At 39.1% G+C, this 25,746-nt stretch overlaps 1 protein-coding gene across 2 annotated transcripts in view; it reads left to right on the forward strand.

The window, feature by feature from the left end:
- Window positions 1-25,746, forward strand: part of ZFAND3 (zinc finger AN1-type containing 3) — a 242,605-nt gene that overhangs the window by 66,828 nt on the left and 150,031 nt on the right. For both annotated transcript variants that reach the window (XM_040983308.1, XM_040983307.1), the window contains exon 2: window positions 16,028-16,068. In XM_040983308.1, the coding sequence (XP_040839242.1) occupies window positions 16,028-16,068 (41 nt within the window). The remainder of the gene's footprint in view (window positions 1-16,027; window positions 16,069-25,746) is intronic.

A 25,746-nucleotide genomic window follows, 5' to 3' on the forward strand; every position in this document is an offset into this window, starting at 1 on the left:
TGCCTTGTCTTTGGCTTTATTCAGAGCATTTAGCACAGTGCATGGCACATAAATATTTAGTGGATTTACTTGTGTTCTTTATATGAAAATTATTAAGGGCTTGTCAAACTCCATGCCAGATGTCGTGTTTGTGTGTGTCCGTATAATGCATCTGTGTACACAGCTGCTTGGAGTTAATCCATAAAAGATTCATCACAGGCAATGTAGGTCTAATTTGGTAGACAATTCATGATGTTAGTAGTCACATTCTCATCACTCTCAAAAGAAAATCTGTACTCGTGGAACACTCATTTCCTGCTTACTCTTACACCCTGGCAACTGCTCATCTGTTCTTTGTCTCTCGATTTTACCTATTCTGCCTCATATGAATGAAGTCATACATGTGTTTATTTTCACTTGGTATTACAATTTCAGGATACATTGCAGTGTGATTTTTTTAAAATAAAGATTTTATGTATTTTTATTGCAAAGTCAGATACATATAGAGATGAAGAGCTTTCATCCAGAGTCACTTCCCAAGTGACCACAACGGTCAGTGCTGAGCGATCCAAAGCCAGGAGCCAGGAACTTCCTCCAGGTCTCCCACGCAGGTGCAGGGTCCCAAAGCTTTGGACCGTGCTCAGCTGCTGTCCCAGGCCACAAGCAGGGAGCTGGATGGGAAGCGGGTCTGCTGGGATTAGAATTGGTGCCCATATGGGATCCCAGGCACATTCAAGGCGAGGACTTTAGCAGCTAGGCCATCTTGCTGGGCCCTGCAGTATGATTTTATTAATGAATCTGTAATGTTTTTCTGTATAAATATACCAAACTTGTTTGTCCATTCTTTTATCACTCAGTGGGCATTTAAATTTCTTTCATATTCTGTATGAATGTACACATGTATGCTTACACACATTTTGTTTGAATACCTGCTCTTAATTCAGTTGTTTTGGGGCATATTTGTAGGAGTGGATGTACTGCTAATAACTTTTTTTTTTAAATTATTGAGAGAGAGCAAGAGCATGCGTTCCCCTCTGTGGGTTCAATCCCCAAGAGACCTGGCATGGGTTGGGCTGAAGCTGGGAGCTAGCAACATAAGCCTGCTGTCTCCTATGCATAGTGGGAACCAGCTGCTTGAGCCATTACCTCTTGGGGTCTACTTAAGCATGAAATTAGATTTAGGAGATGGGTGTTGAATTCAGCCAGGCACTTGGTGCATTTAGCATGTAGTTCCCTAACCTGTAGGCCAAATGCCTTTCTGTTATATAGTTTAAGGATTTACATAATTATTTATTTGGCAGTCAGATCCAATGAGTGAGTAGGTGAGTGAAGGTTATCTTGCAGTAGCTGCTTTCACTATCCAAATGGTTTCAACAGCCTTGTCTTGGCTGAATTGAAGTCAGAAGCCAGAACCTTCATCTGGTCTCCCATGTGACTAGCAAAGGTCCAACTACTCAGGTCATTGCTGCCTTCCTAAGGAAACTAGCAGAGAGCTTGATTGGAAACAGAGAGGTTGAACTTGAACTGACATGCAATATGGAATGTTTGTGGCACAAACAGTAACTTAGCAGTTATACCACAATGCCAGCCCCATGATAAATTTTTCTGTCACCAAATAGTTTTTATATTTCCAAATAAAAATTCCATAGAGCAATGCATAAACTAATTTTGTCTTGAGCTTCAGTCCATCCCTGGGCATTGGTATTTGGGGAGTGAACTGTTAGATGGGAGCTCTCTCAAAGAAAGAAACAAAAGTTTAAAAAATATCCTTCAGGATATGCAAATAAAGATGTTGTAGGTTGTTCTGTGTAAAAGTTGTTTAATTTTCACAGAATTTTGTAAGTCAGTTTAATATCTGACTTCCTGTCTGCAATCTGTACTAGGAGTTGTATTACTTTTTTGTTTTTTTTTACTTTCTTTTTCATATAGTTTTTATTTTGCCTTGATTTTTTTCCCCCTAGAATATAGAATTTTCCTCTCATAACAGTACTGATGCAGTTAGCATGCTGGATATGGTTTCTCCCCTTTTCTCTCCTTTCCCCAGATACAGGGAGAAGAAAAATTGGAAACAATGGTTTTATCTACTTCTGCCTGTTCCTTGACCCTTCCCATGCTAACCAGTGGCCCACATGAGCATGCATCCTTCTCAACTGTGTAAACATTAGCAAAAATTTTAAAATTTTTAAAAAAGATTTATTCATTTTTATTGCAAAGTTAGATATACAGAGGGGAGAGACAAGAGAAGAAGATCTTCCGTCTGATGATTTGTTCCCCTAGTGACTACAATGGCCAGAGCTGAGCCAATCTGAAGCCAGGAGCTTCTTTTGGGTCTCCCTCATGGGCACAGGGTCCCAAGGCTTTGGGCCATCCTTGACTTCTTTGCTAGGCGACAAGAAGGGAGCTGGATGGGAAGTGGGGGTGCTGGGATTAGAACCAGTGCCCATAAGGGATCTCTTTGCTTGCAAGGCGAGGACTTTAGCTGTTAACTCCACCTTGCCAGGCCCAAAATTTAAAAAATTTTTTACCTTTTTAAAAAAAATAGTCTTAATTAGTTGATTAGGGTGCAAAGGGTCAAGGACTACAGGAAAGTGGGTAATACCATTGTTTCCACCAAAATTATTGTTTTAAGTTGAAAAAATTTTATTTGTGTTGAACCATGTGTCCAGACTCTTCTATTGCTTAGAATTTTATTCCGCAGATAATACCACATTTTACCTACCCATTCATCAGCTGACTGGCATTTAGTTGTTTCTTGTGTGTGATTATTGTATGTAATGAGTCTTTATGGACATATCCTTGTGCATCCATTTCCACCTTTTACAAATTTTGAATACTTGAGCTGCAGACACAAATACTACACACACAACTGGACAAATATAATTTCCATTGCTGATTAGCTGCGCAAGTAACTGCAATGTGCAGGAATAGGCAAGGCTGAAGCCAGGATTTGGGAGCTTTTTCTGGCTCTCCCATGTGCATGCAGGGTTCTGAGCACTTGGGCCATCCTGTTTTCCAAGGCAATTTAACAGGTTTGGAAGTGGAGCAGCTGGGAGTACTATAGTACCTTTATAGGGTGTTGATTCTGTAGGCTGCTAGGCCACAATGCCAACTCTGCCCTCCACCCCCATCCAGTGTTCCAACTAGTGAGTCAAACTGCCACTTGCTGTTATCTCTCTTCTAAAACAGTTATCTTGTTTTTTTTTAAAGATTTATTTAATTTGAAAGAGAAGAGATACAATACTCTTCTGTCAGCTGTTTCACTCCTCCAGTGGCCATAGCCACCCGACTTGTGCCTGTCCAGAGTCAGAAACTACTGATTCGCCCATATGAGTGCAGGGACCCACACACTTGGGCTGCCTTCTGCTGCTTTTCCCAGGCCATTAACCAGCAGCTGGACCAGAGCTTGAACTTGTGACTGTAGCTTAACTTATTATACAATAGTGCCATCTTTTATCTTGACTATTTGTGTTTTCCATATCAATGAGGTTTAGAGGATAATTGGGATCAGTTATTCTTTATTTTAGTTTTCTTATTACTTGTTTTAGATTGTTTGTGCTGGTGAGGTTGTATACTTTTTAGTCGTAATATGTGGAAAGCTTTATATGTTAGTTTAAAAAATGTGAATTTCTTCAGTGCGAACATAATGTCAGGTTGTTACGTTTTGTTGCAAAGTTTGTCATTTGGTTGGTTTCTTTTACACCTTTTGAAATGCTAAGTTTATTATTTCATGTTGTTTTTGAATATGCATTGTTTAATGAACAAGTGCTATAATTCACAGAAAATTTATTTTAGGCTTATTTAGGTAGAATTTTTCACGTCAGATGAATAAATTCTCTATCTTATTTCAGTTAAAAAGAAAAGTGTAATTTAAATAATAATTTTTCTGACTTAAATTTTAAATGTAAGACATTTTGGAAGAGCATTATCATAATTATGAAATTTTCTTTTTTTCTTTCTTTTTTTCCCTCTCTTTTTTTTTTTGATTACATTGCATTATGTGACACAGTTTTGTAGGCACTGGGATTCCCCCCTCCCCGTCCCAGCCCTTTCCCCCCCATGGTGGATTCCTCCTCCTTGTTGTGTTACCACAGTTCAAATCCAGTTGAGATTGTTTCGTTACAAGCATCTACCAAGCATAAAGTCCAGCATCTTATTGTCCAGATAGTTCACCGGTTTCTTGGGGAGACCATCTCTGGTCTGAAGGTAGAGCTGGCAGAGTATCATCCCGATCAATTAAAAGCCCTGACATTACATCAATAACAATTTATAACGTTATGGAATTAGTTGACATGGTATTGAGTAACCAATATGTTAAAAGAGAAAAAAAAAAAAAGAATGCAAGTTCTGAACCACATCTTATGACTTCTACATTGACATTTCAATTATTAGTTTATATACAACCAGGTTCTATACACCTTAAAATGGCTGTAGATTACTATTCAGCTGTCTCATGTCTATTTTAATTTCAGTATTTAGCAGTTTATAGTGTTGAAGCATGATTTTGGTTGGTTTTAAAACTCACCTTCTAATGATAATGCTTTATATTTAGTAAATAAATTTATAAGATGAAATTTTGATAGGGTATCTTGTTTTTTTTTTCCAGTAACCCTTTAGCTAATTGTGTAAGTGTCCATGGCATTGAATGCCTTTTTAAAACTAACCTCCCAGGGCCTGGTGCGATAGCGTAATGGTTAAGGTCCTTGCCTTGATCTGCCGGGATCCCATTTGGGAGCCGGTTCTAGTCCCAGCAGCTCCACTTCCCATCCAGCTCCCTGCTTGTGGCCTGAGAAGGCAGTTGAGGACAGCCCAAAGCTTTGGGACTCTGTACCCGTGTGGGAGAGCCAGAAAGAAGTTCCTGGCTCCTGGCTTTGGATCACTCAGCACCGGCCGTTGCGCTCACTTGGGCAGTGAATTATTGGACAGAAGATCTTCCTTTCTGTCTCTTCTCTGTATATCTGCCTTTCCAATAAAATAAATAAATCTTAAAAAACAAAACAAAACAAAACTAACCTCCCAAGTTGTATAATTTAAAAAACATTTGTTTTGTTTCCCTTGGGTTTGTGTACCTGTACCTGGGCATACCTAGGTATAACCCTCACTCACTACATAGTAGTTCAGACTTGTGGTTTCGGAGAGGAATTTACCTAGGACTTTATTGTGGATATATATATAAGAATATGAGTTAGATTTTTTTGAAAAGTTGATTTTTTACTTTACAGTGATACGTGATTGCAATTTAGTACTTCAGAAGATGGCAGAGAAAAATCTGCATAGTCTACTAAGGAGGACTTTTAAAAAAGTTTGATATTATTTAATTTCAGCACCTAGCTGTTAGTATTTATCATTATAAATCAATATGCAGGCACCTTGATCTGTGGAGAAAGAGGCTGTGCTGACAAATAAGCTCTGTTTCCTGCACCCCCTGATGTCCCATCTGAATTAAGGTACCAGTTTCTGCTTCAACTCAAGCCTGTCCTGATCATTGCAGGGGGAGGTGATTTGTTCCTCTTTGCCTCTAACATAAATAACGGAAATCCAAACAAATAAACACATGTGCTTAATCGCATCAAATAATGAGCCCAAGACCTTTATTTTTTTTAAAACATACTAGGTGATTTGAAAATCATATGCTGTTTTTGGGCCCGGCGCGGTGGCGCAAGTGGTTAAAGGTCCTCGCCTTGCACGCCCAGGATCCCATATGGGCGCCGGTTCTAATCCCGGCAGCCCCGCTTCCCTTCCAGCTCCCTGCCTGTGGCCTGGGAAAGCAGTGGAGGACGGCCCAACGCTTTGGAAACCTGCACCCCTGTGGGAGACCCAAAAGAGGCTCCTGGCTTCGGATCGGCATAGTATCGGCCCGTTGCGCTCACTTGGGGAGTGAATCATCGGACGGAAGATCTTCCTCTCTGTCTCTCCTCTCTGTATATCCGCCTTTCCAATGAAAAAATAATAAAAATAAATCTTTAAAAAAAAAAAAAAGAAAATCATATGCTGTTTTTTCATAAGCCACAAAAACATACATTGCCTGTGATAGCAAAGTAGGAATATGTCTTCTGGTTGTGTACCTAATGCTAGTGTGTGAACTCAAGTTATTAATTGGTGCTTCTGTTTCCTTATTTTTTAAATGTGGATAACAAAGGTATGAGCCAGTAACTGTAGAACACATGCTGACTTAAAATGACTAATTATTTAATCATTCTGTGGAATAGCACATTAGTGCCTAAGTGTCTGTGAATTAATTAATGTCCAGTTTTTGTTTCATTAATTTGACAGAAATGGTGTATTGTTGGAGTAGTGTGTTGGGCGCAGTGATGAAAACACTGATCGGGACACAGGCATCCTGTATTGGAGTGTCTAGATTTGAGTGGTGTTGCCGGCTTCACTTCTAATTCCAGCTTTCTGTTTATATATAGTGTGTATCCTAGGAAGTCGCAGGTCATGGTTCAAGTAGTTGGGACTCTGCAGCCCACATACGTCCCACATTGGATGTTGGGCTCCTGGCTCAGCCTCATCTGTCTCTAGCTGTTGCAGGCTTTGGGAGAATGAAGCAGTGGATGGGCACTTCTTGTCTGACTCTGCTTTTCAAATGAGTATAAGTTTAAAAAACTGTATATGCTGATGGCATAAACCATATATTTTTAATATATGTAAACATTGTGAATTGGCTGAATCAAGCTCGACAACAGTTGTATCACATACTCACCTGGGTCTTGGTATGTGGTAAAGACACAATCTCTTCTTGGTACTTTTCAAGAATACAGTACATTGTTGTTACTGTAATAACCATGTTATACACTAGATCTCCTTAATTTTCCTTCCTAGTTGAAATGTGTATCCTTTGACCAGTATCCCTCCAGCCCCCAGCTTATGATAATCACTATTCTAGTCTCACCTTCTTTGGGTTCCACAGTTAGATTTCACAAATGATTAGATGTGTGGTATTTTGTCTTTCTTTGCTTGGCATAATAGCCTCCATGTTGATAGTGTAAAGATGTCCTTTCTTAAGGTCGAATGGTGTGTTCATTGTGTATATATACATAGCCTTTTAGGTGGACTCTGTGTCTCAGCTACTGTGAATAAAGTTGCAGTTAATATGGTCTTGCCGCTCTTTCTTCAGCATACTGATTTTGATTCTTTTCAACATAGCAGGACTGCAAATGCAGGGTTATAGATGGTAGTTCCATTTTTAGTTTCTGTTTACTTTTTTCCATTCTGTGTTAACTTACATACTTAGCAATAGTGTACAGTGATTCTATTTTTTCCTATATCCTTGCCCACTTTTATCTCTCAGGTTTTGCTTTTATTAATAGCCATTGTAACAGGTGTGAGGTGAAACCTCACTGTGCTTTGAATTTGTGTATCCCTGATGATTAGTGCTGCTGAATTTTTTTTCACATATATATTGGACTTTATGTATTTTTAAAAAGATGTATCTTTTCAGGTCCTTTAACCATTAGAAAAGTTTTTTATATTGAATTTTTGTGTCGTTATATAATTTGGGTATCAGAGGGATAGCTTGCAAATATTTTATGTGGATTTGCCCTTCATGCTTTAGTGTGCATACTCTTTTGTTTTAATGATTGTTCCTAGGAAGTTGTACTGGCTAGGCCAAACTAATACCATTAAAAAAAACAACTGCTACTTAAAGTGATCAACATGAATGTTTTCTTTTTACATTTATTGACTTCAGTCATAGTTAAATTATCTAATTACAGAAATGAGTAAAATAAGCATCATTGTACATTAGGTTTAGGAAGGATAGATGGTGTTCGGCTGTTCAGGTCAACAGGTAGGAGTGATAATGGACCTGTTTATTAGAAAATAATAAACCGGCGCAGTGGCATAGATGCTAAAGTCCTTGCCTTGAACGCGCTGGGATCACATATGGGTGACAGTTCTAATCCCGGCAGCTCCGCTTCCCAACCAGCTCCCTGCTTGTGGCCTGGGAAGGCAGTTGAGGACGGCCCAAAGCCTTGGGACCCTGCACTCGTGTGGGAGACCTGGAGGAAGTTCCTAGCTCCTGCCATTGGATTGGCACGGAACCAGGCTTTTGTGGTCACTTGGGGAGTGAATCATCGGACGGAAGATCTTCCTCTCTGTATATCTGACTTTCCAATAAAAAGAAAAATCTCTGCTGCCTGAGAACATTGACATACTGGGTTGTCAGTTCAACCTTCAAGAGCATAGGTTGATATAGTCAGTGGAGTGCAGTTTTGTCAAGGAAATTTCTGTTGCGTTCTTTAAAGAGGATGTTCATCTTAGAGCATTTACTTTATTTAGGTTGTTAATTGTTTTTTTTTTTAACCAGATTATATCCTTTTATCTTGTTCTCTTGTTTTGGTTTAGGCATGTGTTTATGAAAGCTATCAAGCTCTGTGGCTAAGAAAGTATACTGACTCAAGATTCATTAAGGTTCTAGTGGAAGAATTACCCATGTCAGAGCATCAGTCTTTAGTACTGGGAAGGGAAGCAGTGTACTGTAAACTAAGGTCTGTCAAATATATCCTGAGCTCAGTGTTTTTAAAATTTCACCCCACTGTGTTTTAGCACCAATGATACAACTCTATAGAAGTGTGTGGGAGTGAATGGGATCCAAGCAAGGCTTGATTAAAGGGGTTGAAAGGAAGTGAAATATGATATTAAAAGAAACAAGAGGATCTCTTTAATTGTGGAATTGGATTTAGGGAAAAACGGTTTCTGTAAGATGCTGGGAGGCCATTGGGCTTTGTAACATTCGGGCAGTAGCAGGGATGCACTTGCCCACTAAGGGGCCACAGCTGTTGACATGTCTGCCTCTGGACACGGCAGGATGCTTTGCCTGGAGTTGGAAGTCACCAAAGAGAGAGGTGGTCTGTGGTGGAAAGACTGCTTGCTTTTTTGCTTTTTTGCTTTTTTGCTTTTTTTTTTAAAGAGAGGAGGAGTGACAGGAAGATCTTCTGTCCGATGGTTCATTCCCAAGAGGCTGGAACAGCTAGAGCTGAGCTAATCCGAAGCCAGGAGCCAGAAGGCTGTTCCAGGTCTCCCACACGGGTACAGAGTCCCAAGGCTTTGGGCCGTTCTTGAGTGCTTTCCCAGGGCACAAGCAGGGAGCTGGATGGGACGTGGGGTTGCTGGGATTATACTGGCACCCATATGGGATCTTGGCATGTTCAAGGCGAGGACTTTAACCACTAGGCTATCGTGCTGTGCCTCCATTTAAATGTAATGACCGTGGTTTTTCAGGGGATAGCTTATTCTCTTCCGTTTTCAACTTATGGGTTGTTTGAGATAGGGCCCTTTAAAAAAATCCGTAAATATTGCTGTCACCTGAAATTTTATCTCAGAGCACAGGAATCGGTTGCTGTCATTTTGACTTCATTTATAGTCTTCTTGACATTCCAAGTCTTTTATTGCATTGCCTTCTAGATAATCCTCAAAGGTCTTCTTTGGTGGGGGTTATTTATTGTAATTGTGAAATCACTCCCTAGAAATAAATGAACATTAAATCTTCATTTAAAAGTGTTTCCTCAGGGCTGGTGTTGTAGTATAGAAGTTTAAGCCTCTACCTAACTCTGACATCTTGTAAGCACGCCTATTTGAGTCCTGGCTGCTTTGCTTCTGTCCCAGCTCTCTGCTAATGTGCCCAAGAAGGCAGTAGAAGATGGTCCATGTACTTGACCTCCAGTCATGGGGAGACTGTGGTGGAGATGCAGACTCTTGGCCTCTGCCTGGCCCAGCCCTGGTTGCCATGAGCATTTGAGAAGGACCTCTTTGTCTCTTTCCCCCATCACCACCCATTTTACCTTTCAAATAAATAAATAAATAATGAATGAATGCATGAATAAATAAATAAACGAAAAGCTGGTGTTGTGCCCCTACACCCTTGTGAAATGCGTGACGGACTCTGACGAAGTACAGAGCACTAGTGTTGCTTTAAGGCTTTCACACATTCACTGCCTTGGCCTGTGATGAAAACACATGTCTCAGGCCTTTACCAGGGTCTGACTGTAAAACCCCTGGTGACCCCCGGTAAGACCCCTGTTAGCCCCACCTTCCTGTATTGACATCCTGAATGCCGTTTCCTTGGGCATGACTGGATGCTTGGATGGATTTTTTTTTTTTATATCCCAGGGAAATTCACTCTTGGTGGTATTTGGTATTAGTGTTTTACTAAAAATTAAAGATTTAATTGTAAAGGAATTCCTTCTTAGAGAAAATGTTAGAGAATTAAATCTCTTGTTTGGGCATAAGTGCGAAGCATTGTATTCAACATGTGTGTATTTCATAGTTTTGTTCACGTCATTTTTTCTTTTCTACAAGGGGTTTCACATTTAAAATTTTTATTCTCTTGACTCATTTATTGATGGCCACTCCTGAGCTTGTTTGTAATGGCTAGGTGAGGCTAAGCATTAGTAGTGTGTACAGGACTACAGATGGTCTGTGAGTTGTTTTACATCTGTGTTGTCTTTCAGTGCAAGGGCCTAAAACACATAAAACCAAAGGCATACTCCCCATGCTAGTTTGAATTTGTGTGAAAAAGAATGTGAAATTAATGATTACAATGACTCCATCAGTAATCTAAGTAGTTATGTTGAAATAAGTTTTTAAAATGAGCATGATCCATATTGCTACATGTATAACCTAATCTCCCTATTAACAACTCCATCTTTTCCTTTGTAAGATTCCCTTAAAAAGAAGACTTCACATTGTCTGAATGATTTAGAGTGATACGTGACAGCTCCGACAGGCTGGTTGCACACTTGAAAGCCTCCTTTGTCATTGCCAGCTAGGATGTCATCTATTGGAACTGGCCTTTTTCCTTGTGTGCCTGGGGTGAGCAGAGTGATGGTTTAGTGGAGCTGTTTGTTTCTTCCTGGCTGTTGGGGGAAGTTTGGCTTTCCTGACGCTAAGTGTGCATACTGTGTGGCATGCTGGTTGTTAGGAGTCTAATCATCTGATCTTACTGTGAGGCAACTGGAATGATTTTTTTGTAAAGGAGGGGGCATTCTGGTTTGTTTTTTCCTTCCGTCCCTTTACTTTCATTTTTTCCTTCCCCTTGTCTTTCCCTGTGTTCTCTTTCTTTTTCTCCTCCCCACCCTGCCCTCTCCCCTTTCCTCTGGATTGTTAAAGGAGATGAGTTAGTATATATGGTGAGTCAGTTTCCACAGATTGTTTCCCTTCCTTTAAGATGGAAATCCTTTGCAGGTTTTTTATTTTGTTTTGTTTCATGATACATGCTTAACCTATAAAGATTCAGAGACCACGATACTTGGTTGGTTTGGCATATTTATATGCTGGACCTATATTTTTCAAGTTAATTTTTCTTTTGTGACTCAAGTTTTTAGTGTTGGGGAAAAAGTAAGTGTTTGCTGGAGAGCATTAATGCTATGATATATTTTTTTTCTTGCTGTATTTACTTTAGGATAGTTTTTTGGGGGCCTGGTTTGTGTATATTTCTCTGGGTGTGTGTGTGTGTGTGTGTGTGTGTGTGTGTGTATACCTATGTGTACATGAGAAGGACATATTACTAGATAAGGTCTTCTAGATTTCCTAGAATCAGAAATACTGTGAACCAGGGTGAATTAGGTTGAAGGCTAATTTATTCTTGATTAGAAAATTAATATCCTTCATAATTGGAAAATTTTAGAAGAAAGCGCACCTTAAACAAGATACCTTTCTCCCATCAGACAAATATTTAAAAGTATAAGTACTCTTAGTGTTCATAAGAGTCTGTGGAAAACTATGTGTAAACATCATGGAAACTAAGCAATACTCAGTAAAATCTTACTTATCAATATGACAAATTTCTCCTCAGAATCACTTTTCTTTTTGAAATGGAGATTTACAGAGATAAAGGGGAGTCAGAGGTCCTCCATCCACTGGCTCACTCCCAAACGACCGCAACAGCTGCAGCTTTTTCTGGGTCTCTCACATGGGTACAGGGACCCAAGGACTTGAGCATTCTTCAGATCTGGGGTTTGGATCAGAAGTGTAATAGCTGGGATACGAACTGGTGCCTATTTTGGGGTGCCATTCCTGCAGGTCGAGGCCTAGCCGACTGTGCCATGGCACCGGCCCCTCTCAGAATCAGTTTTTTTTTTTTTTTTAAAGATTTATTTCTTTTTATTGCAAAGTCAGATATATACAGAGAGGAGGAAAGACAGAAACAAATATCTTCCGTCCAATGATTCACTCCCCAAGTGACTGCAACGGCAGGTGCTGTGCCAATCCGAAGTCAGGAGCCCAGATCCTCTTCTGGGTCTCTCACGCAGATTCAGGGTCCCAAGGCTTTGGGCTGTCTTCCACTGCTTTCCCAGGTTGCAAGCAGGAAGCTGGATGGGAAGTGGGGCTGCTGGAATTAGAATTGGTGCCCACATGGGACTCTAGTGCATTCAAGGCGAGGACTTTAGTAGTTAGGCCACTGCACTGGACCCTCAGAATCAGTTTTAAAGAAAGTCATTCAGATACAGATTTGTGTCAAACACTTATGTCTAAAAATGTTTATTGTAGTAGTATTTGTAATAGAAAAAACTTAGGAAGTAGATCATACATCCAACAGTAAGGATGTGACTAAATAGAATAGTAGTATTATTTAAACGATCGTTATAGAGCCACAAAAATGATTTTAAAGAATATTTAGTGGCATAAAAACATGTAAATTAAAAGCAAAATGAACATGCTTTCGTTATGCATTTCTATATGAAGTTTTTGGCATATACAAAAGAAAATATTGTTTAACGAATAGTAAAATAGTCATACTACTTTATCCGAACTGTGAAATGTAAAAAATTCTGAATCATGCATCTGTTATTTATAAAGAAGAAAATCATTCAAAATTTTTCTTTAGGGAAATAGAATTACAAGTGATACTGTATTTATTTATGTTTCTGTTCTTGTGAAAGGAATATGTATTTTTGACAGTTAAAACATCATTAAAAATATTTCATGTAAAATGTAAGCTGCTTTTTTTTTTTTTCTTCAAAATGTATTTATTTGAAAGACATAGCAACAGAATAGAAGCTAGAGAGTTGTTCTGTCTTCACATGGCCTTAACAACCAGGGCTGGGCTAGGCTGAAGCCAAGGAGCATACAACTCCTTTTGAATCTCCCATGTAGATACAAGAACCCAAATACCTGGGCTGTCTTGCATTGTTTGCCATGTACTTTAACTGAATATTTAGGACTCAAACAAGCACTTTATGGAATGTGAGTTGAACCTTAACCTGTCATGCCACCAATGCCTGCCTGTTAGGTTGCTTTACCTCCATGTCATTGTGACAGAATTCTGGAGAGATAATAGCCACAGGAATTGCAGATACCTGGACTTTGATTGGATGTTCAAATGACTTCTACAAAATGTGTTTGATAATTCTACTAGGTTTTTTTTTTTTTTTTTGGTAATTTGTGCATCTGGATTTATTAATTGAACAAATTTGGGTGCCTGTTAAAGTACTAAATTAGAGTGATCAAGAAAGGGGGTCTTTCGTCTTGGTACATGACTTGCCCTGCTGGTGAAAGATAGTCAAACGAGCAAATGGTGAGTTATTAAAAAAAAAAAAAAGTGAAAGGAAATGAGACAGAAAGGGGGACTGATTTGAATGTGCTGGGTGTAGGAAGGCTGCAGAAGAAATTTGAATTGACAGTCAAGTGATAAGAAAGAGACATTTGAGTGATTTGGAGAAGGGTAAGAACTCTGCAGCATATACTGGGAACTGAAGAAAAAAAAAATGGCCAGAGCAGTTGGAATGTGTTGGATGTGGGGGCCCAAAGTGTAACAGAAGAGGAACTATGGTAGGGAGAGAGTTGATTGCGAGGGAACTTTTAGGCTTTGTTGTAAGTATCAATTTTATACTAAATGAAGCAAGAAAATATTGTAATGTAACTTTGCTTTTAAAATCACTCTGTTCTCATTGTAAGGGATCCAGGGATTTAGAATAAGGAAACCAGTAAAAAGTCCTGTTCAGTGGCACAGTGTGAGCTAATTCTGACCATAGTATAAACATTTAGGAAGGAGAGAAGTATACTGATTTGATTTCTGTTTGAAAGTAGAGGCAGTAGACCTTTCTGTAATGCAGACTGTAGGACAGGTGGAGACATCAAAGATGGGTTCCAGGATTTTAATTCAAATAGTAGGGAAGGTGGGCCAGGCAAGGCTGAGGAGAATATTGAGAATTCTTATTTGAAATGAGTTTGAGTTGTGTAGTAAAATGAGTAAGCAGATAGGTGAGTCTGGAGGAAGGTGAAGAAGTTGGGATTCAGAATAGATATTTCTGAGCTTTTAGTGTATATATATTTAGGATCATTGGACTGTATGAAATACTGAGCAAGAAGCACAATTATAAGTCCTGGAACTTTGAGCAGAATAGGAGGAGCCAATAAAAGGAGCAAGAAGAGAGTGGTTTGGAGTGATTTGAGTGGTACTGACAGGGGGAATTGCTGAGGTCTGAGGCTCTAAGTAGGTTAGTGTTCCAGTGTAGAAGTAACTTTAACAATGAGTCGGCTTGGGGGAGGATCAGGGAGGCAAATAGCAGTGATATGAGCTTAATAGAGAAATCCTTGTTGATTGATTGATTACCAGGTAATTCCTGGGTCATGTGTTGTGAGAAGATGGCAGGTTAACTTTTGGAGTTAGCTCAGACCCAGTTCAGTATCTGTGTGGCCTTGGACAAGCTGATCACCCATCAGATGAGAAGTGCCACATTGAGCCCCAGCTCCTAACTGTTACCAGTGAAGTCCCTGGTTGACAGTGTTTGAGGGCTCAGTTGGGTTTCTGCAACCAGCACTTGCTTTCAGCCTGACCCTGCCCTAGTTGTGGGTGTTTGGTGAGTGAACTAGAGAATGAGAGTGCGTGCGCTCAGGGACTGGCATGCCCTCTCTCTCTCTCTGCCTCTCAAATGAAAAGAAAAACAAAAAGGAAGCATGTGGATGAAAGTTTATGTTCTTTCATTTCCTTTTTTTCTTTTAAGACTTATTTATTTATTTGTAAAACAGAATTAGGAAAGGACAGGAAGAGAGAGATATTCCATGCACTAGTTCACACTCCAAATGGCTGCAGAAGCCACAGTTGGGCTGTTCCGAAAGCAGGAGCCAGAAACAACTTCTGGGTCTCCTTGAGCCATCTTCCATTGCTTTCCCAGGAATGTTAGCAAGGAGCTGGATCAAAGTGAGGCAACCAGGACGTGGTACCCATGTAGGATGCTTTTGGTACTGACTTCCGTGCTGTATCACAGTGATGGCCCATGTGCCCTTCATTTGTAAGCCCTCCTCAATCTAATAACACCTTGCAGGAAGTGGGAGGGCATTTTCTTACTAAGTTAGTTATAACTTGTAGCCAGCCAATATTAAGATATTTGCTGGTTACAAAAATGCTCATGTGATTTTTAAAAAAATTTATCTTAGAAGAAGTGCAATATGATACTACCCATCATAAAAATGTTGGCAAGATTAATAAGATAATGTCTATTAAATATCCGTCCAATTTGGTATTTATTGAATTTAGCTGTTAGCACATTAAAGGATGAGAAAGATAATTTGGGAATGTTTGAAGAAACAAACATTTTTAAAAAGCAGGGTTTTAACCTGACTCCAGATGTGAAATAAGACTAGAATGAGAGGAAAGAATAAAAAAGTTAAAAACTGAAGTTATGGAGATACATGAATGTATACATAAGTGGAGAGAGAGTAACCACTTTACAAATAAAATTTTTTCCCCCGATATTTAAAGTGAGAGCTTTATATTTCTAAATAAATGGAAGGAAAGTATAATCATGTGGGATAAATTGACCCCTGTGCTGTCTTGTGAGCACATTATAATATTTCTCAACTTAATGCTACTTGAGTTATTAATCACAATGAATAAAAAGAAAGCATCAGCTTACTCACAGGTAAAAAAAGCAAGTTTGTTTTATTTTCTTTGTTTTGTTGGGGAATGGGCAGTTCTCTATTAGTTCAGTTGTGTTTCAGATATCTTATGTTTTGATTAGAATGATACAGAATTTTTTAGCTCTTTCTTTTCTCTCCTTCTCTCTCTTTTTTTTTTGTTTCTTTTTTTTTTTTTTTTTTTTTGCCCTAGGTCCAGCAAGACTATGAATCTCTGTTCCAAATGCTTTGCTGGTAAGTGCAGAAAAGGAGTTTTTAATTTCTTTTTCTTTATCTGGTTGCCTTTTTTTTTTTTTTTTTAAAAAAAGGACTGCCTAAGTCATTTAACTCTCCTTTGAATTTATGCTTGTGGTCTTGTTTTCTTAGCTTGTGTGTGGAAAGTTTCTGCTTGGTAAGGTGCCTTACACTCAGTCCCCCTAAGTGGAATACATTCTCAAGTGAACTTTCACCAAACAACTTTCCTGGGTTTATTGGTAGTGGTGTATAGCAGACTTGAACATAGTAGGGAAATACGCATGTGTATCTGATCTTGAATGATTAATGGTGAATTTTGCTTTACCAATGAGGGTACAGCAGAGAATATTTTCATGCTGGTGTCAGGGACACAGTCATGCTGAGTTAGTACCTTCTCATCAAAACTCATTGAAATTACTTTGGGTAAGTCATTTAATCTCTTTGGACTTCAGATTCATAAATTGTAAAATGAAGGACTTGAGCCTGATGTTTGCCAAGGGCCTTTCCAAAGCCTGCAAATGCTGATTGATTAACTCCTTGAATTACAGCTGTTTCATGAAGTTGAAGTCTTCAGTTTTTTTTTTTAAATACTATTTTATCTAGTGATGTTACATAAAACAATACTTTATTAGGAAGTGTTTAATAATTTCCTTTTTTATTCCACTTATAAAAGATAAAATGAATGTAGACCTTAAAGTAGCAAGGACAGATGTTGGTCAGTAACACTGTTAAAAGGAAAGAAAAAAGGAAAAGTAAGAGTTTTAATTTTGATTTGCTCAGAATTGTCTGGATATTTTTTTAAAGGGGGAAGGATTGAGGGAAGTGTAGGGACTCTGCTGAGGAAGGGAAGTGGGAGAAAATAAAGCCACCTATGGCCTTATCCTTCCTGATTATGGCTTACTGAAGGAATGTCTGAGGAGTGATACTCCCTGGTTGTGGGAGATACCTTTATATCTCAAAGGGACAAAATAAAGGATTCACAGTAGGCAGCCTTTTTTAGCAGGTGCTGTGAGGGTGGACAGCGTCTGTGTTTGGTGTTGGCTACAATAAAAAGTAAATTGTTCTGGCAGTCTTGAGAGGCAGATGCTGTAAGTAGGGACTAGGCTTATCCTGGCCATGATGCCTTGAGTCATTAGAAGCCAGGCTATTAAAAATTTTTTAAAGATTTATTTATTTTTATTATAAAGTCAGATATACAGAGATGAGGAGAGATAGAGAGGAAGATCTCCCGTCTGATGATTCACTCCCAAAGTGACTGCAACGGCCGGTGCTGTGCCAGTCTGGAGCCAGGAGTCAGGAACTTCTTCCAGGTCTCCCACGCGGGTGCAGGGTCCCAAAGCCTTGGGCCGTCCTTAACTGCTTTCCCAGGCCACAAGCAGGGAGCTGGAAGGGAAGTGGAGGTGCTGGGATTGGAACCAGCACCCATATGGAATCCCAGGCATATTCAAGGCAAGGACTTTAGCTGCTATGCCATGCCGCCGGGCCTCAGGCTATTAAGTTTTAATGGTGGATAGGGGAGAGAGGTGTGAACTGAAATCATTTATGTTTGAGTCCTTAAGGGAGGGGGAACATTTATCTTGTTTGAAAACTGAACAGACAGAAGAAGAGTGTCAGTCAGCTCCTATCTGCTGGTGCAGTTCCCAAATACCGCCAACAACCTGAGCCGGGCTAGGATGAAGCTGGAAGTTGGGAACTCAATCCAGATCTGTCATGTGGGGGAGCTACTGCTTCCTAAGGCTTGCATTAGCAGAGAACTGGAACCCAGAACAGAGCTGGGACTTTAACCTAACACAATATGCAGTGTTCCGAGTGGTAATTTAAGCAGTAAGCTGGACACTGGACTTGAGACCTCTTAGCTTTTGTGGACTCGGTTAAAGCCTAGTATAGAGGGTCCAGAGGAGCCTGGCTCCGTGTTGATCAAGTTAACATTGATATGTTTTATTTTAGAGATTTATTTATTTTTATTGGAAAGTCAGATATACAGAGAAGAGACAGAAGCAAAGATCTTGTATGCGCTGATTCACTCCCCAAGTGAGCGCAATGGCCGATGCTATGCCGATCCAAAGCCAGGACCCAGGAACTTCTTCCTGGTATCCCACATGGGTGCAGGGTCCCAAGGCCTTGGGCCTTCCTCGACTGCCTTCCCAGGCCACAAGCAGGGAGCTGGATGGGAAGCAGGACTGCCGGGATATGAACCAATGTCTTAATGGGACTCAGGGTGGGCATTCAGGGTAAGACTTTAGCTACTAGGCTACCCTGCTGGGCTTAACATTGTTAATTATTCTTTTTTTATTCATTATGCTGTTTGAGTTAGGAAGTGATCTCTGTGTATTCCTTAAGCATTTTCATTTGTGCCTTAATCCAAAGGATAGGTGGAAAAGAATTGATAGGATTTTGAAAACTAGCAGTTTGAATCTGTTCAGTATTTGTTTTGTTTGTTTGTTTTTTAATTTTTGAATCTGTTCAATGTTAAGAATTTGTCAAATAGTTACACTTTTAAAAATTATTTGTAGGGTTACCTTTTACCCATTTTTAAAATGCTGCATTAAAGGATTAATTTTTGTGTTACTTTGTATATCATACAGTTCCTATGAAGAAGTGCTTCCTCACTGATGAGAGCTTACAATAAAATGTAGCAGGGAGACAAAATGTATAACAGATGGTTTATCTCCATTTAGAAATTTCTTCTTGTAATTGGTAAAGCATGGCATGGGGGATGGTCAGGCACTTTAGAATGAGGTAATTTACTCATAAAAAACCATTTCATGTCCCTGAAAAAAAAAATTAAATACCACTGAAGCCATAGTTCAACCATGCTCTTGTTTTATTTATTTATTTATTTATTTATTTAGGATTTGTCCTTTTTTTTTTTTTAATACTTGTAACTTTTCATCTGTCTCTGGTGACTATGCCTACTTTTATACAGTTTTGCCTTTTTTGCTTTTAACATATTAAGAGACTCTTAAGTTCATATAGAAAAATACTCTTTTCTTTTCCCTATCTATAATCCTATCTTCCTACTCTACCTAGCACCATTACATGCTCTACTAGTATGTAATGACTAGTAGCATCCTGCCTGCGGAGGCAGCACTTTGTGTTCCTTTTGAAATTCTAAAGGAAAGAGATTTAACTTAAAGACTGTGAATGCTGTCTGAATATGAACATAAGAAGAATATGGTGAATATATTATGGCGGAAGAGGTATGAGAGGAACAAGACTACGTGGGGATTATTTTAGCATAAGCCACTATGAATTAAAATGTTGTTTTAGAAGTATTTTATATAGAATGTATTATGGAAGATGGAAAAATCCCTTAATTTTTGCTTTTTGAAGATTTATTTGAAAGAAAAAGTTACAGAGATGGAGGGAGGGAGGGAGGCAAAGAGAGATGGAGAGATCCTCTATGTGCTGATGCATTTCTCAGATGATTGCAACAGCTGGAGTTGGATGAAGCCAAGGGGTAGAGACTCCTTTTGAGCCTTCCGTGTGGGTTGCAGGGGCTAAAATAATTGCGCCATCCTGTGCTGCTTTCTCAGGAGCGAGGGCAGGGGTTTGAATCAGAAGTGGAGCAGGTAGGACTCCTGCCAGCACTTCTGGAATGCTGGCATCACAGGTGGCAGCTTAACCACTTGGTGGCTCCCAAAATAGCTTTAAATGACTGTAGCATACCCCTGGACTCAGTAAAGAGACTTTCAAGATTTCTCTGTGTAACTCAGAGGGGTTAACATTATGGGTGCTTTTTCATAAAATTGAATGATGTGAGAAGAAACTATTGATTTGTTGAGATAGCAGAGTGTAGGGTAGGAGTTATGGTTGTTGAGTGATAGTTAACTTTGATGGCTTGTTTTGCCTTTGATGAAATATTCTTCTAAATGGTGTGCACCTCAGTCCACCATCACTTCAAATATTTCCCCTTTTCTTTATAAAATATTCCAAGATTGTTGAAGTTTAGAGGAAAGAAACAAAGCTAACAGAATGTGAAGAGTGCTATTAATTTCAGAATATTGGTGTTTTCCTGTACCGTTAGAATGAAGCATGACATCATGAGAAATTTGCCTATGTGTAAGAAATGAACTTGGCTGGATTTGCTGAATATGTACAGCTCAAGTCTAAATACCTTTTTCGGAAATGACTTTGTACCGTTTTTAAGTGAAGAATTAAAAATAACCAGAGAAGGAGGGAGAGAGAGATCTTAGTGTGCTGCTTCAATCAACAGATGGCTGCTCCAGCCATGGATGGGCCAGGAGCTCCAAGTACACCTCCCTCATGGCTAGCAGGGGTCAGCACATCTGAGCCATCATCCGTTGTTAGAGCACCTGCACTGTTTTTGCAGAGCTGAGACACTGCAGCATGTTTGTTGTCTTTGATGCAGACTGGTAGAACAGCTCCAGGTCTACCAAAGAAATGGTTTGATGGGCCTTCTAGAGAAAGTGTCCCTCTCAGTTATAGTCCACTTATGTGCCTGAATTGGGGAGTGGTTTACCTGATATCCCCCAGGTCTGTCCCCAGTATGGGAAAGTACTTTCTGGTGGAGGTGACATTTGTTTGATAGGTGGAAATGTTTATATGGGTGATGTGGCTTTTAGCTCCTGACCCTCAGCTGACTTTATCCCGCCCTCATAAATTTCCAACCCTTAATCTTAAAGGTTGTTGAAGGATGCAGATTAATTTAATCTTGTGTATCTGTTCCCAGCTGATTAAGGATGTAGGCCCTATCTGAGCTTCAGAAATCTCTCCGTATTCCATTTAATAAGTCTGTTTCATAAACCATAGGATTTCCAGTGAGTGTCCTTGTCTGTGTCCCCTATAATATTCCTCAATATTTTGTGAAGTTGCTGGGATATCTGTTTGCCTTTTGGAGTGGTATTTGAAGTCTTCATCTGATTCACTGGAGTAGGCAGTCCAGTCTTTTAATAGCCTTCCGGGTGGGTAGGGGACATAGGTGGCCGTACTTCCTCCTGCATGACCATTCCTGTATGGCTCAAGTCTTCCTAAGCCCTGGCACTGTTCTCTGCCAGGGCAGCTGTGAGGAGTGTGAGGACTTTAGCAGAAAACTGGATTAGAAGTGGAACCGACTGGGCTGCAAAGTGCATATGGAATGCCAGTGCTGCAGGTGGTAGCCTAACGCACTGTGCTATAATGCTAGCCTCCAATTCAAGTTCAAATATATCAGTTTCTCAGTTTGAAGATAGTTAAGTTTACTCTGCTTGATGCTAGCTGTGCCATGTGCCTCACTGCTAATCATACTGTAGTCAATTAATGCATATTACATGGTGATGTAAGTTCTAGTATGACTCTAGAGACAACTGCATGTTTACATATTTCTGTTATTAGCCCTCTGTTGGGGGAGAGCTGTTAATATATGTATTCGTTTTCATTTTCACTTTCATTTCTTTATATTGTCATGGTTACTGTCTCAAATTCAAAATGGACTTTAGAGAAGGGGTTTACACAAGAAATAACAAGATACTAAAGCAAGCACGATAACATTTTCCCCTTTGTTGTATAGTTTGTACCCAATCTGAAAATTACCAAGTTTGTTCACTGCCATCAAATTTTTTTTATAAATCAGGAGTGATTATTGAACAAGAGTTCTGTAATTTATGTTCTTTAACATTTCATTAGTTTGCTTAGGAAGTTTTCCCCTTTAAGTAACACATGGATGTGAACTAAATGGTTTTTTTTTTTTTTTAATTTTTTTAAGCAAGGTAGGGACATGAGCAAAATGTAGGTGGTTGCAGATCTATAGTATTGTTGCTTTATTTAGACTTACATTACAGATTGAATAATTGCATGGAAGAATGTTGGAAGATGATACACTAAAATTTAATTGTGCTAGTTTTAGGTTAGGTAAAAATCAGGTTTAAATTTTAGATCTTGTATTTTCAAGGTCAGTTGCTACTGTAATTGCATGAATTAAATTTTTTGAAAACATTTATTAATATTGGAAAGATTTATAGAGAGACAGAAGAAAACTTCCATCCACTGATTCACTCCCCAAAGGACTGTAACAATTGGAGCTGAGCAGATTCAAAGCCAGGAGCCAGGAGCTAGGAGTTTCGTTTATCTCCCTTGGGGGTTCAGTTTCCCAAGGCTTTGGGCCATTCTCTGCTGTTTTCCCAGGATGAAAGCAGAGAGCTGGATGGGAGTCAGAACAGCCAGGACACAAGCTGGTGCCCTTATGGGATTCTGTCGGTTGCACAGAGAGGATTAGCTATTTTAGCCATTGCACTGGGCTCTATTCTGATTTCTTTTGGAAAGATGTCTCAGGTATGATATATATCCTTGGTCATGTGTTCGGCTTGCACCTTTTTGATTGATTTGTTGGTGAATATCTGGTGAATGGTTGTCTGAAATTTAGACTGTTACAAAGCAGTACAGTGAACATTCACAAACCTATCCAGAATTAACAGATGTTAATATTTTGGCATTTTCCTTCTAAAATTGGAAAGGATGTAAAAAAGTTAGATTGAAGTCTTCTGTAACTTCAGTCATCTTCCTGCTTCAGTGACAACCACTCTCTATTCATCATTCCTTTGTTTCTCCTTTCTTCCATTTCTTGTCCCTCTTTTCCTTCCTTTGTTTCTTCTATTTTATTTGAAAGGCAGAAAGAGAGAGTTGTTTGTTACCTTAGATAGTTTCTCAAAGGATTGCAACAGCCAGGGCTAGGCCATGAGTCTGGAACTCAAATCCACATCTCCTATCTGGATGTCAGGGATCCAGGTACTTGAGCCATTACCTGTAGGTGCACATTAGCAGGAAGCTGGAAGAGAAGTAAAATAACCAGGATCCAAACCAAGCACCCTGATGTTACGTTGTGTTTCTAATGGGAGCCTAGAATGTCTGGGGCTGTCATTAGGAGCTTCTTTAGCTTTTAGTAAAGCAATGATGATCTTTTCATTAAGCATTTTTCTTATTTATTTGAAAGGCAGAGTGGTGGTGGGGAGACAGACAGACAAATATTTCATCACTGGTTCACTTCTCAGGTGGCCACAATTACCAGAGCTGGTCAGTAGCCATGAACTGCTTCTGGGTGTCTCATGCTGGTGCACAGGCCCAGGAAAGGGCGTAATCTCCTTTTCCAGGCATATTAGCAGGAAGCTGGAACAGAAGTAGAGAAGCAAGGACTCAAACCAATGTCTATAGGCAATGACTTTACTTGCTATATGACAACTTCAGCACCAATGATAATCATTTTGTAGGTGAAGCAGAAGTTAGTTATTATTGGGTCTTTTAAGATAGTTTGATCTAGAATCAGTTTAGTCAAAAGCCAGGAGCCTCTTCCAGGTTTCCCAAAAAGGTGCTTGAGTCTAAGGATTTGGAGTACCAGTCTGGGAGACCAGGAAGAAGCTTCTGGCTGTTGATTTTAGACTGACTCAGCCCTGGCTGTTGTATACATTTTGGGAGTGAACCAGGAGGTCAAAGATTGTTCTCTCCCTCTTTAACCTCCTCCTTATTTCGAATTCTACTTTTAAAATAATAATAATAATGATAATAATAACTGATAATAATAGGTCTGTATGGGGTTTAAGTGAAGTTGCACTTTGAGGGTGCAGCACTTGGTAACACTGTGTTGTGTATAGATTTCTTGTGGTCTTTAACTTCATTGCAGTTTGTGCAGATATCCAGGGAAAATCAGAGAAACAATTCTGGAAATTTCCTAGAATAGCTAATTTGGGAAAAGGTATGTATGTTTGTTGGGGGTAGTGTTGTTGTGTAATGCAGTTTCCATTCTGGTTGTGAAATTTTATTATTTTAACTTCTTTTTATTCATGTAACTTGGAGCTCATTAACATTGCTCCTGCTCTACATTATGCAGCACCATTTCTAATTTAGTCTTCTGTATTTAGCTTGTCACATAAAATAAAAAATTTGAAAATGTGATTTACTTCTGGTGCTGTTGGTGCTTTTTGGTGTGAAGACAAATATGGATTTCATGTGTAGACAGTGTAATTTGCAGGTTTTAATTTGTTAAAGTTTTTTGTTGGTACACTCATTCTCATACATGTCTGCATAATTGAGTTTTAAAAAAAACTTCGTTTTGTCTGTATTTAGCAATTTGGTTGAGTTATAGTAAGGTCTGTCCTATGCCTTGTGTATTTGCTCATTTGGAAACCTTGTATGGTTTATAGATTTGTTCCCAACTTCCCTGTGGATTTTGTTCCATATTATAGTCTAATTCCAAAACCTCACCCCATACTCTGTAACCGTTAATTTGTACATTTCGATGCAGTCTGTTTCATCCTGTGTTTTGTAATCCAAACTGAATGTAACGAGCTGTGTGTTTAGGGACCTGGCTTTGCCTTGCCAATTAGAACAAAGTGGATACTGAGAAAGAGTATGTTTTAAATAAAACATGGCACCTCTGAGTGGGACTTGCATTCATTTGGGAATAAGAGAGATGATTTTAACTTTGCCTTACAGAAGATCCTTACTAAAGATAAGCACTTTTTTAGGGAATGAAGAAGGGAAAAGGTTTACTTTCATAAAAACAGGGCTTTGTAAATTTTTTCATGTAACTAAATAAATTTAAAAAAAGTTTTGTTTTTAGATTCCCTTTTTTCTTGATGGTCATTTGAGATGTGCTAACAAAATTATCTGAATTACTGACTATTTAACTAGTGTCTGCTGCAGTTTCTGATTTTTGAATCATTCATATTTAGTAGGTGGAGTGTATAAAATTAGTCTTTATTTTTCTAATGTATCAAGCCAAGTTTTCAGTGTAGTAGATATTCATAAAAGTGAGAATTATGATGATAATTGTAATGCTTTATATGGTTTGTGGATGGTATTTTCACCTTAAATGAAAATCTTTTTTTTATTTTGGCTTAGAAAATTTATTGTTTCATTTATTTCTCCTAGCTTTTTTTAAAAGATTTTAAAATTTATTTTATTTATTTATTTTTTTCATTTTAAACTACAAGTAAGTTGAGACTATATTAAAGGCTAGCTGTACTTTCTTATACCAGATATTTAGAGGTCATTTTAAAGAGTTGCCAACTTGTGCTGATAAGGAAAGTGACAGAAAGACGGTGAAACCATCTTCGTTCTGCCGATTCACTCTGCAAGTGGCAGTGGTAAGCAGGACTCAGCCGGGTGAAGCCAGGAGTCAAAACTCCATCCTGGTCTTTCATGCGGGTGGCAGGAGTTTAAGCCCTTGAACTGGAAAACCAACTGTTGTTCATGTTCAACACTGGATTCACAGGTGGCAGCTAAACATGCTGTTCCACAGTGCAGATCCCAGCACAGATATTTCTAGAACCTCTGTAGGCTAATACTGTACTAATTACTCCATAGAGAGACTCCCACACATTGGCTCTGTTGTTATATTTCCCTCGATCCTCCGAATAGTGAAAGGCTTATCTCATAGTAACAAATGCAGGCATAAGAAAAGCATGGTGTTGTGTTTTTCCAATTTTCATAGGATAGTGTCCTATCAAAAGATTTGAAAGAGATATACCAAGAGGAAAGTTTTATGTCCAGCAGTTATTTGTGAGAAAGAAGTAGAGGAATACATTGTATGATATGGTTCTGCTAAAAAGCACATAGGAGTACCCTGCTTAAAGCAACATGGAAGAATGAGCTGTGTGCTAGAGGAAGCTGGTTGTTTGGACTAAATCACACACACACACACTTCTGAGTTTTCTGTAGAAGTCTTGTAAGCCTTATTGCTGGTTT

This window comes from Ochotona curzoniae, unplaced genomic scaffold, assembly GCF_017591425.1.
Source record: "Ochotona curzoniae isolate NIBS_2020 unplaced genomic scaffold, NIBS_Ocur_1.0 contig_3819, whole genome shotgun sequence".
Classification (NCBI taxonomy): Eukaryota; Metazoa; Chordata; class Mammalia; order Lagomorpha; family Ochotonidae; genus Ochotona; species Ochotona curzoniae.